The sequence below is a fragment of the Anser brachyrhynchus genome, assembly GCF_964034855.1.
Source record: "Anser brachyrhynchus genome assembly, chromosome: 5".
Classification (NCBI taxonomy): domain Eukaryota; kingdom Metazoa; phylum Chordata; class Aves; order Anseriformes; family Anatidae; genus Anser; species Anser brachyrhynchus.
In genome coordinates this window covers 53,028,103-53,041,119 of record NC_137699.1, presented here as the reverse complement: position 1 = coordinate 53,041,119, position 13,017 = coordinate 53,028,103, and the positions used below count along the sequence as shown (strand labels likewise).

Sequence of the window (13,017 nt, the reverse complement as noted above, 5' to 3'; positions counted from 1 at the left end):
GGAGACCATCTTATGTCACAATAAGCAGAAAAGGTGAGTGTTCAATAAATTTGTAGTTTATAATTACCTACTTTGGGAGAAGATAGTAGGGAGGTTTTAATCTACCAGATAAAAACATAAAAAGATCTAATAGCTGGCAGTTGAACTCAGAAATTTGAATCAGAAAGACGACAGCTTTTTTTAACACTGAGGATAGTCAACCATTGGCACAGACTACCCAACAGACAGGCACAGTAGATTCTCTCCCAGCTGATATTTCCAAGTTGAGCTGGGGGAAGGGGTTGCTAAAAGACATGAACTGGCTCAACTGCAAATCACTGGGCTGGATGTTATCTGTATGGCCTATGAGAAGAAGACTAAATTGTTTCCTGTGTTTTTCATGTCCATGTAGGTAGGACACAATATTACCATCTTAAATTGCAGGAAGAAAGGTTTAGATTAGGCAACTGGGCAACCTTCATATAGTAAAGAAGTGAGAGAATGCGATAGGCTTAAAACAGTTATAGACTCTCCATCTGAGTGGCCTTTGAAGTGGGGTAATAGAGCATCTAACATGGGTATGAACAGATGCAAAGATATGGACATCCCTTGGCCCAGGAATGGGACCAGAGTAACCTTTAAGGCTATTAAGATCCTTTACTTCTTTATTTCATAGTCCTTGCTAGCATATAAGTCAAGATTTCTGTATCTGTACACTGGTATCTCAGTAGGATTCGGCCCTACAAACCTGTGAGGTGTCTGAACTCCAATGATAGTACTTCTTCATATTTAGTGCAGTCTTAAAGCCACCACTGCCAACATACTCAGGGTTTGTGGCCTGGATGTCTCATCATACCTTCCCACAACATAAAGATAAAAAAATTATACTTGAGCCATTGGTTGCTAAAATCAAGCCTATTTACAGACTGGAGGGTTGAATCCATGGGCAATTCCTTGAACAGTGTTAATGAAGTCTTGGCTTGTGCTTAACTTTAAGCACATGAATAATTTCATCGCTATCCAACAGAGCACTTCAGCCTGTGCTTAAGTTTCTCTGGTGTTGATTACTCCCATGCTTAATGTCAAGCACATGCTAAAGCAATAAAGACTACACATGGCAAAGCCTATATGACTAGTTGTCATAAAGTGGGTATTTAGACAGACTTCAGTGCAGGTGGCTAGGGATTAAGATAGCCATATATCAAAAATAGCCTTATAACAAAGAGTTTTATAGTGTAGGTGCATTGCATTATTAAATATAAGGATCATTCTTGAGCAATACGTGGCTGTTTCTGGGCATGTTTAAAATATTTAGTAAGTTTTTGAATACAAAAATGTTCGGAGTGGATCTTCAAAGACTTTTTGACATTGTTCTGTTCTTAAAAGTGAGCATCTACACTGCTCAGGGCAACTTCTAGGCAAGATAACCATGAAGTGATAATATGGAAATGAACGTTTTATTTTTTATTTTATTTTATTTTATTTTATTTTATTTTATTTTATTTTATTTTATTTTATTTTTTATTTTTATTTTTTAAAGGAGGAGTCTGGGGAGAGTCTTTGAGGGTTGTGAAAGTTTATATATATATATATATACATACATACATATATGTATACGTACACACAGGCACACACACAAACACTCATAGAGCAGTCAGAGGTTGGTAGCCAGGCAGCCTGCAGTTAATTTTGCCGTTGTGCAGGGATCTCTTGAAGATGAGTGTTTAGGAGCATAAAAGCTAAAAAAAAGCAAAAAAGGAAGAGAAAGCTGTTCTACGACTTCTAGCTTGTAAATCTTACATCACTAATAGCACTAATTTGCTGTTTGAAAGAAAAGTAAAAAGGAGAGGGTTTACTTTCCTCACTTGGATTTCATGGAGGTGAAGTTTTGGAGAACAAAACAAAACAAAACATCTCAGTTCCTCATAACGTGTAGTAGCAAGAATCCAGCCAGCTGCCATTTTGAGGGTAATTTTTTTAATCAGCCATTTCAGTTTTAGATTGGCCTTGATCTTCAGCCTGCTCAGGAATTCTTCTCCTTACGTATGTGCCACTGCTGAAGTAAACGTGTTGCTGTTGTTGCCGTCTAATGCACAGCTGCTTTCTTCCTCCTGTCAGCTCTTGAGCTAAGCAAGGAGAATGCATGCACACACACTCACATGCTTTATTTTTTAAAGGGGAAAAAAAAAACACAAAAAAAAAAACAAAAAAGAAAACACCCTGTGACTTTAAAAATGAAAGAATCGAACAGCTGTGGGTAATAAATAGATTAATTAGAGTGGATAAAATGAAGGTGAAGGGTGCAGAGCACTCTTTAATTTGAAGATATATGACCTTGTAAGATGCTGCACTTCATTTGCTATTAGATCACACTTCAGAAGGGGCTTTATTAAAATCTATTCTAGGGTGAGCTGAGGTAAAACATATTGTTAAAAAAAGCTTTTGACAGAGTATGTTATATACTTTAGTCTGCTTCAGTGATTTCTGTCACTTTTCATACTACACATGTTGCCGGGCAAGAAAAGTTAAACGTCTAGACATTTTCATCATATTTCCGTAAGAAACAGAAATTTAAATATTTGAAGTAATAATGGGAGCATTTACTGTTGCTTTGGCTGCAGAGCTGACATAAAACTCCCTAACTGCCTGAGTGCTGAGTAGATTTTAAGGGATAATGTATCAGTTCCTTTCAGTGTTTGTATGTAGCTTTCATTAGTGTCAATAGCAGTTATGGGCACTTTTTTTCCAAGCAGAACACAGCTCCCAAACTTGTTTTTTTCTTCAGTAGTGGTTGCTAGAGATTAATCAGAACAACTGAGCGCATCCGGTGCGAAGCGGCATGAAGGGCCTGGGTGTGGGGGTGCGTCAGTCGGACATGCCCGTGGCGTTGGGCAGAGTTTTTCTTGGCTGTGGACACCTGGATTCTCTGAAATCAGGGTCTGAAGCTGCTATCCACAGCAACAGCCCTGTGAAATCAATAGGAGTGGGAGGAACTGCACCACATTTATCACATACCTTTGTATATAAGTCCCAATCTGATAGATGCTTGTTCTTTTACGCCTTTGTGGATGTTCATTGGTGATAAGATTAGATAGACTGACAGGCTGATAGGTAGGCAGATAATCCCCTAGTCTCCTTGTCTAGGGTTTTGTAGGTTTTGTTAGCAGCAGCCGTTCCCACAACAGCTAGAAGAGGAAAATTCAGCCAGCAGCAATCCTTCCGCTCCTGGTGTGCCCCAGATTTAATTTTTTTTTTTTTTTACTGCTATGAGTCATTTCTCTTCACAAAGGTAGTTTTGATGATACAGTTCTGCTCACCTTATAAACTTTTCCCTTTTCAAACTCAAGCAATGGCCTGCTCTGAATCGCACTTCCCTATCTAGGCATGGGCTGTACAGCTCAGCTTTGGACCCGCGCTCTGGTTGGGAGGCTGGGGGCCTTGGGGTGCTACACAGACATGGTGGGGAGCCAGGTCCAGGTTTTGAACTTGCAAGAAGTTCAGTGCATTTAGGTACAGTGGGGTTAAAATGCACGCTTTCATGAACAAACAAACTGTCCAGCAAAAAATTACTTGTAGATTTTCCAAAGTGGGGAGTTGTTTTTCAGGATGCCTCTCCCTTGTTTTAAGAAAAAAAATAAATCCTGGATCATGATGTTCAGGTTGACAGGTATTTATAAATTTATCACAGTCTTTCAGAGGCATAGAAAAAGGGTTGGGGGTGTGTGTGTGGGGAAAGTTCTTTTTGAAGATAGCACATAGTTTATATTGTGCCCGGGACTGGAATTTTCTAGCTAGCAAAATTATGACTGTAGCACAGACTTGTCCACACCTGTCCTTTATGTAAAGCTGAATCAAGGTTAAAGGAATGCTTTCCACCTTTATGCAGTTGTTCAAAGAGGCTAGAAAGGCAAACAGAACAATGTTTCTGGCTCCAGTGAGCGTTACTGTATTGGAGGGCAGGCTCAGGCTCAGAAATTCTCGGGACACAGTTGAAGCACGGCCCGACATTTGTTACTGTTAATTGCAACTGTGCTGTCGGCTTTCATTACCGGATGTTTCATTTGAGTGGCTTCTTGGTGTTTTGGCAAAAATAATGTCAAAGTGGCTTATGCAAGGGTACATTTTCCAAGCTCCTGTTGACTCAGATAGGACTTGTGCAGCTAAATACTTACATAGTATTTTAAAAATGGAAGTGCTGGCATGACTGAAGCATGTATAAATTAAATTCAGCAGGATCTCAGGGGACTGGTGCGTGAAGTATATAAAAATATAAAATGAAAGAGTGAAAATGATACTGAAGCTCCTTGCAGGTGCCCCATAAAACCTACTATACCGCATTTTCTTTGACTTTCACATGTAGCCATAAATCCCTTGAAATAAATTCCTTTTTGTGGAATAAACATGTGAAAGGATTTGGATCCTCATGCGTCATAAAAGGCTTTATTTGCACGTTGGAGGATATAAATGTATATAGCACCGGTGCGTATGTGTGATATTTGTCATACATGTTAAGTGAATAAGTGTGGTGAGTAAATGTGCTGTTCAACAATTTATATCAGTCAATACATTGCAATTAAGTCCTTCTTTCAGAAATGCCAAGGAGGAAATGTGTTAGCAAAATAAAGTGCATGCCAACTGTATTTAAATGTTCTCCACTGTATTATTTTTTGAGTGTTCTTTCTGTTTTTCTTTTATAGGTAAAGATGAGCCTTCAAGCTATATTTGCACAACATGCAAGCAGCCTTTTAATAGCGCTTGGTTCTTGCTACAGCATGCCCAGAACACACATGGATTCCGCATCTACCTGGAAACAAGCCCTTCAAACAGTTCCCTTACTCCACGCATCACCATCCCTCCTCCTCTGGGACCAGAGACTGTTGCACAGTCCCCGCTGATGAATTTCCTTGGAGACAACAACCCTTTCAATCTTCTACGGATGACAGGACCCATCTTGCGTGAACACCCAGGCTTTGGTGAGGGTCGGCTCCCAAATACGCCTCCACTGTTCAGCCCACCACCTCGTCATCATCTGGATCCACATCGCCTTAGTGCCGAAGAAATGGGGTTAGTTGCCCAGCATCCCAGTGCCTTTGACAGAGTTATGCGTTTAAACCCCATGGCAATTGAGTCCCCAGCGATGGATTTCTCCAGAAGGCTTCGAGAGCTGGCAGGAAACAGTTCCACCCCTCCGCCAGTCTCGCCCAGTCGCACCAACCCTATGCATCGCCTCTTGAATCCTTTCCAGCCGAGTCCTAAATCACCTTTTTTGAGCACCCCGCCACTGCCCCCCATGCCCCCCAGCAGCACTACGCCTCCCCAGCCTCAGGCCAAGAGCAAGTCCTGTGAATTCTGTGGGAAAACATTCAAGTTCCAGAGTAACCTTATTGTCCATCGGCGAAGTCACACAGGAGAAAAGCCCTACAAATGTCAGCTCTGTGACCACGCTTGCTCCCAGGCCAGTAAGCTAAAGCGTCATATGAAAACGCATATGCATAAAGCTGGCTCCATGACAGGCAGGTCAGACGATGGACTGTCCACCACGAGTTCCCCCGAGCCAGGCACAAGTGAACTCACTGGAGAGGGACTGAAACCCGGTGAGACAGATTTCAGGAACGAGAGTGATCCTTCCCTGGGCCATGACAATGAAGAAGAGGAAGAGGAGGAGGAGGAGGAAGAGGAGCTGGAAAATGAAAGCAGGCCAGAGTCAAGCTTCAGTATGGACTCAGAGCTGAGTCGTAACCGAGAAAATGGCTCCAAATCGCTGCCGGACGAGAAGTCCCTCGTCCTAGGAAAAGTTATAGAGAATGTAAGTCTCGGTGCCATCCAGCAATACAACGACATGCTAGCTGAGAAACAGAAGAGGAGTAGCTTCATGAAAAGGTCTTCTGACCAGCGAGACTTGTGTCCTCGAGACCTCTGTCCGAGAGACACAGGTGATGAAGACTCGGTGGTAGGAGAGCTGGACCGCACCGAGGAAGGGACGGTCAATGGAAGAAACTTTGGCCCAGGCGAGCCCTTCCCAAACTTGTTCCCTCGCAAGCCGACACCTATCACGAGCCCCAGTTTAAACAACTCGTCTAAAAGAATAAAGGTTGAGAAAGATTTGGACTTGCCACCAGCAACAATAATACCTTCCGAAAACGTTTACTCCCAGTGGCTGGTAGGGTACGCAGCATCTAGGCACTTCATGAAGGATCCGTTTCTAGGATTCACAGACTCCCGACAATCCCCCTTCGCCACCTCTTCCGAGCACTCATCGGAGAACGGGAGCCTGCGTTTCTCCACCCCGCCGGGGGACATGCTGGACGGGGGGCTCTCAGGGCGCAGCGGCACAGCCAGCGGAGGCAGCACCCCCCACATCAGTGGTCCGGGCCCCGGGCGACCCAGCTCGAAGGAAGGGCGCAGGAGCGATACATGTGAGTACTGTGGCAAGGTCTTTAAGAACTGCAGCAATTTGACGGTGCACCGTCGGAGCCACACTGGAGAGCGGCCTTACAAATGCGAGCTCTGCAACTATGCATGTGCCCAGAGCAGTAAGCTGACGCGTCACATGAAAACGCATGGCCAGATAGGGAAGGAGGTCTACCGCTGCGACATTTGCCAGATGCCCTTCAGTGTTTACAGCACCCTGGAGAAACACATGAAAAAGTGGCATGGAGAACATTTGCTGACAAATGACGTCAAAATTGAGCAGGCAGAAAGAAGCTAAGCCCCCCCCACCCCCCCCGCCCTGTCCCTTCCCCTCCCTCCCCCCCGCTAGGTTAAATTTCAGGGGTCTAGGTAACATTTTATTTGTACAGTTTAACTATTGCCAACTGAGAAAAGATGACCTAACTTGCCTCCGTAAACATAACTTAGCATAACTATGGTAGGTGCCAGACTTTGGCACTTAAATATAACCTGTGTCTACAAAGTTCTATTAAACCCGAGGGTTGATTAAGGCAGTAAAAATTGTGGAGCCTTTTAACTGTGCAATAATTTCTGTATTTATTGGGTTTTTGTAATTTTTTGGCATGTGCAGGTACTTTTTTTTATTCTTTCTGTTTAAATTTCTTTTAAAATTTTGTTGGGTATCCCTTTTTAATTTTACCCAGTCGTAGCCTGAGATTACTTGCATTGTAGGGGTGAAACATATCTTTTTAAATTATAATTTTTGGGCCGCTGCTTTGTTGAAATTTAAGCTAAGCATGTGTAATTTCTTGTGAAGAAGCCAGCATTTTAACAGAGATCTTTCTTTCTTTCCAAATCCTCCCCCCACCTCCTTTTTTTTCCTTTCCTCTTTTAAATAACCTTGAAGATTAGTGAAAACAAAATTGTACAGCGGATAACAATCTTTAAAATTAGCACTTTCTTTTGGAATTGGGTGGATTATGTAGCACTGACAATGTCACTAACGATAGAGGCCTTTTATAGATGGATTTCATCATTAAAGTCATGCCAGCTAAAAAGACATAGGTGCAGACGGCAGCTACATTCAAAAAAGAGTAACATTCTTAATTGTGCATTATTACAAGATAGTTTCTTCTTGTTGTTAAAGCTATGGCAACAGAACGGTGCCATTTTGTCACTTTTGGTTTTTTTTTTCCCTCCTTCTTCCCCTCCTGCCACTTTTCCCAGAGACAGTAAAAGTACATCTCAAGTATTGTAATATTCTTTTCAAACCTCAGAGGAGCCAAATGCCATCTTTTTTCATTTTAAACTGCACAAACATATTTCTGAGTCCAGGACGTCTGTATGTGCCTCTCCTTTAGACCAGATTTGCTGTAGTTGAAATAATTACTAGAGGATGGGCAAGTGGCAATTTCTCAGTGAAAAGTCTCAACTCATAGTCATTTGTTTTGTGAATGGAAATATCAGAACTATCTTCTATGATGTACAATGGCATTATTATAAGGAAAGGAAAAAATAAATTACAGTTGATCTACCTATCTTGGCAAGATTCTGCTCCCACTGAAGTCGTTAAGAGTTTTCCCATTGACTTAATTAGGAACAGAAGTTAGTTGTATTATGAGAAAAGCATTATGACAGAAAAAAAAAGTAAAGAAAAGAAAAATGCACCTGCTCTACTTTCAAATTTTAAATTTTTCAAAGCCCATTATGACTAATATTAACAAACAGTGGACAATTATGGTTAGAGATTTTAATTATGTTGACCCGCACTTTAAAGCTTTTCTTTGTGGTTAAGAGAAAAATGGCTTCTCAACAAGAAATTACATCATATTCTTCTACTTGGCCCAAAGGTGGGTTAAACTGTAAGGGAACAGCTGAGATTAAGTGTCAGTGTTGCTAAGCATGGCATTCACAATACTGGCACTATAAAGAAAAATAAATAAAAATAATTTATTGGACAGTTTTTCTACTGCCATTCAATTTGACGTGAGTGCCTTGAAAACTGATCTTCCTATTTGAGTCTCTTGAGACAAATGCAAAATGTTTTTGTGAAATGAAAAGACTTTTAAAAAAAAGTAAAACAAGAAAAGTACATTCTTTAGAAAAAAAGAGCCACATTTACTTAAAAAAAAAAAATTACTGGTTGAAGATAGTGGACATGAAAATGCCATAAGACCCAATCAAATGAAGATGTATACCCAGCACAACTTCGGACATCCATTAGCTGAATTATTCTCAGCCTTTTTTTTTTTTTCAGGACAACGCTGCTTAGGAAATGGAATGGAAATGATTTACTGCTGAATTAAAACTCAAATGACACAAATTACAAGTTGTTATCATTGAATGAGAAAAAACAATTCAGGAACAACGGCTAATTTTTTTTAAAAGTTAAATTTAGTGCACTCTGTCTTAAAATACGTTTACAGTATTGAATACATACAAGGGTAAAAAAGAAATTGTGTGTATGTGTGTTTGAGCAATCTTTTTTTTTTTTTCAAAGTTTGCTTAATAGGTTATTAAAAAATGCCATAATGGCCATGTGTATATTGTTTTCTTTTGGTGACGGGGTTTTAGTATATATTATATATATTAAAATTTCTTGATTACTGTAAAAGTGGACCAGTATTTGTAATAATGGAGAATGCCTGGGCATTTTACAAAACCAGAAAGAAAAAAAAAAAAAAACCTTTTCTTTTTTCCTTGAAAATGTTGCAGTAAAATTTAAATGGTGGGTCTATAAATTTGTTCTTGTCACTGTAACTGTAAAGTCTTGAGTTTTAGTAAATTTTTTTCTGCCTTGGGTGTTGAATTTTTATTTCAAAAATGTATAGAATCTTGTATTTGGGGATTAAAAGGTGATTGCTACACCATGTAGAAAAAGTATGTAGAAAAAAGTGCTTAATATTGTTATTGCTTTGCAGAAAAAAAAAATCACGTTTCTGACCTGTACCTATTTTTCTCTTTTTTTCTCCCCCATTCCTCCTTCCCTTCCCCTTCTGGAATGGATATTGATATTGGTTGATTCATATGATGTAGGCACTTGCTGTATTTTTACTGAAGCTTGTAATTTTTTAACTGTACGCTTGTCCTTTTAAAGGGATTTAATGTACCTTTTTGTTAGTGAATTTGGAAATAAAAATAAAAACAAACAAACAGGCTGCCATAATATATTTTTTTAATTTGGCAGGATAAAATATTACAAAAATAAAAAAAAATTTGTATGTGAAGTCCTTATTGTACAGGAAAAAAGGGGGTTGTTAGACGACCTTTGAGTAAAAGAAACAAAACAAAATAATTAAGTGCTTTTTTATTTTTAATTTTTTTGTTGTTGTTGTTCAGAAATAATTTTAGTTGTATATATAATTTTTATTTTTTTTTTGTCAGAAATGGCCTACAAAAAAGTGCTGTTCCCACAGGGCTCTAAATAACTTCAAAGTTGCCTGGACCCCTTGCATCAAGGTTTTACCAGGTATGGTTGAACCAGGCTGGATGGTTATTGCCTATTCGTGAGAAATGAAATCCAGTTTCCATAAAGGTGTCTGAGGCGACATCCCACAGCTTCCCTGCAGGTTCAAGAGAGAGAGAGGAGATCCCTCCCTCCCCCAAAAAGAAGATGTCCAACACATCTTCCCTCTCCCGGCCACCCCACTCACTGCTCCCTGCCACTGCCCTCTGGAAGAAAGGCATTTTATAGCAAAAAATGAGAGCTGGCGCGTCCACTTTGACACAGGTAAAATGATCCGCTGTCGGTACAGTTGTGACCAGGTTGAAGTAAAATTGGTCCAGGCACAGTCCTCCTCTTCCCTGTCAGAACAGGACCTACTCCATGTACAGGTCTTGCCAGTCCATGTTATTAGCTGCTTTGCTGCTGTTCACTCCGAGTTGTACATTCCATAAATTTCTGAATGTTTGAGGGACTGGGATGAAATTCTGTGCCTTTTGATGTCTCTCTTCTTTGCTGTTCTTTCTCTCTCTCTCTCATGCTCTCTCCCTTTTGGGTCGAGGGGAAGACAGGTGGCAGAAGAGGCACTGATGCTCTAGTGAAGGGGAGAAGGAGAAAGTGCTCACCGCCCTTGCAGGAAATGACGGTAAAACTAAAACAAACAAAAAGAATTTCCATGCCAAATTCTTCTGCAGCTTTCATCAGTGCAGAACGGCTGGAGCAATTGGAGAGGCATGGGTGTGACAGCAGGGAGAATTTGGTCCAGCTACCTAACAGATATGTCTTCCTGGCTCCAGCAACCTACCCTTAAGACTTCTGGACAAATTTTGGATCTCAATTAAACTGATAACAATCAGGAATTATTCATCACTCTTAGTGCTGGATTACTCCAGCTCAGCTGAGGCAGGAATCTGATCCCTTAAAGGCATATTTTCACTTTTTGGTGAAAATTCAGAACTCTGATATTTGTATAGAACCAGAGTCATATCACAGAATTCAGCAGAATGCCCTGGACGTACATCAGTGTAATGAAGATCGGAAGTTAACGGTCCGCTTATCAATGTTTTCAGTCCATGATTCTTTCCTTTAAGAATTAATTCACCTTTCATTTTAGAGTAAGCTGCTTAGGAGCTCCGGTCTCCCTACTTCTTTTTTATTTTTTTTTTTTTTGTTAATCCAGGATAGCTAACACCAGCAGTTGTCTAGTCTTGTGACTTAGACTACTGAAACTAACAATAAGTCACCCCAAAAGCACAAAGGTTGTGTTTCTGCAGACTGTAGTGATATAGTGGTAATGAAATGGCCCTCCTTTTCTTCTTGCTTAGGAGAACTGTAGTTTACTAGGCCATAAGCACAATATAGCATAGATGTAAAATAGCTAGAATGCTGCCATAGTTCTCTTCACAATTTTATTTTTATTTTTTAATTATTATTATTTCAAGGTTGAATTTATTACTTGCATTGTGTCTAATCCTGCTGCCTTTGAAGTCTGGATCAAAACTCCAGATGACTTCCTTGGCAACAGGACAGGCCCAAGAACCTGGTTTGAGGAAGAAAAATACTTATTTTTAAGGAAAGGTTCAAAAAATCAGCATTTCATCCCAGTCCTATGTAAAAGACAGTCCAAGGTTTTGTTTATCACAGGCAAACTCATTTTTATGGTGCTCTTTGTATTTTAGAACTGCAAAGCAAAGTAACGTTGATTTAAGTTGTTTGCATTTGTACCGGCAAGGCAAAATATTTTTATTACCTTTTTCTATTACTTATTGTATGAGCTTTTGTTGTTTACTTGGAGGTTTTGTCTTTTACTACAAGTTTGGAACTATTTATTATTGCTTGGTATTTGTGCTCTGTTTAAAAAACGAGAGCACTTTTTTTTTTTTTTATTATGGATAAAATGTTGAGATGGCTGGAGGTCATTTCAATATGGCTTAGTGAAATATTTATTGTTCCTTTTATTCTCTGTACAAGATTTTTGGCCTCTTTTTTTTTCCCTTATTGTCACAATGTTGAGTTCAGCATGTGTCTACCATTTCATTTGTACGCTCGTTCAAAACAACGTTTGTTCCAGTTTCAAGTTATAAAAATAAATTGGACATTTGACTTGATCTCCAAATCTTGTCTTTCCTGTTTTTATTTGAAATTGAGGGGTGGGAAGGGAAAAAAAGCAGCAGAAGGAAGTGAGGAGTTGGAACTTCAGTATGGGTGAAAGATCCTGTGCGGTGTTTTCTGTCAATTCTTGTGGGGGTCCATCAGTAGAGAAGTCTTGTTTGGGGAGGACACGTAAATGTGACGTTAAAAATACACTTAAATGCTGCTTATGTTTCTTGGAGCTAAAGACCTCCCCCCTCTGCACACCCCTCAGCCACATAGGCATCTTGAGAGAAAATTGTAGAATAATCCTTTAAACAGTCAAATTTCTTATGCTAGCAGTCATATGCACCTAAGTTGGTTAATGTGTTTTGCTTCTTTGATGCCAACGTAAATGGGGACAACAATCACTGATATAACCAGGAGCTGAATTTGGGCCACAGACTGTGTGCCATTATGTGAGAAGCACTGCAATACAACTTCAGTTTCACATCTGCTCCTCCTCCTCAGCTAGGGACAAAGGCATGCACATTTACAGGCAGAATTGTGCACGATTTGCAGTTTGAGGATAAGAGCTGACAGCTACAGGCAGTTCACTGTCCTGATACTCTTTATCAAGCCAACCTGTTAGCGGCAAATGCATGGAAATCTTAAATGAGAGAATTGTATTCAAACAATTATTGGAAAGCTCAGGAAAGATGTGGAGTGCCGGAGACCAGATTCTGATTTCCTGGAGGCCTTGGTCCAACAAACCATGTAACAGGCTTGTGATTCAAAGCAGGTGGGTAATTGAAATTCATTTCAAAGGAACTGCTCCTGGACTTTAAAGTATTTGGCTCAACTCAGAAGTCAGGAGGGGAAGCTCAGTGTTTTGTGCTACAGAAGAGCTCCTACAGATGGTCCCTTCCTGATCTCGGGCTCCCTGAATCTACAATCTAAATTTAGGTATGCGTGTAAGTGCTTTGCTGGATCAAGGTTTCAGAATGATATAAAAGTTACAGTCTTTGAAAAGTTACACTCATGAAAAACCAGTGAAAATGAAATCAGAACCCAACTCTGGCAATTACGTTGGACTATAGTTCACGCTGTAGTTTCCCAAATGCCACGTTTGTTTT

General features: G+C 40.1%; 1 protein-coding gene across 9 annotated transcripts in view; it reads left to right on the top strand.

The window, feature by feature from the left end:
* Positions 1-11,927, top strand: part of BCL11B (BCL11 transcription factor B) — a 98,396-nt gene extending 86,469 nt beyond the window's left edge. For all 9 annotated transcript variants that reach the window (XM_080593397.1, XM_080593404.1, XM_080593398.1 and 6 more), the window contains one exon: positions 4,677-11,927. In XM_080593397.1, coding sequence (XP_080449523.1) covers positions 4,677-6,688 — 2,012 coding nt within the window. In that variant the 3' untranslated portion in view covers positions 6,689-11,927. The remainder of the gene's footprint in view (positions 1-4,676) is intronic.
* Positions 11,928-13,017: the final 1,090 nt, after the last annotated feature.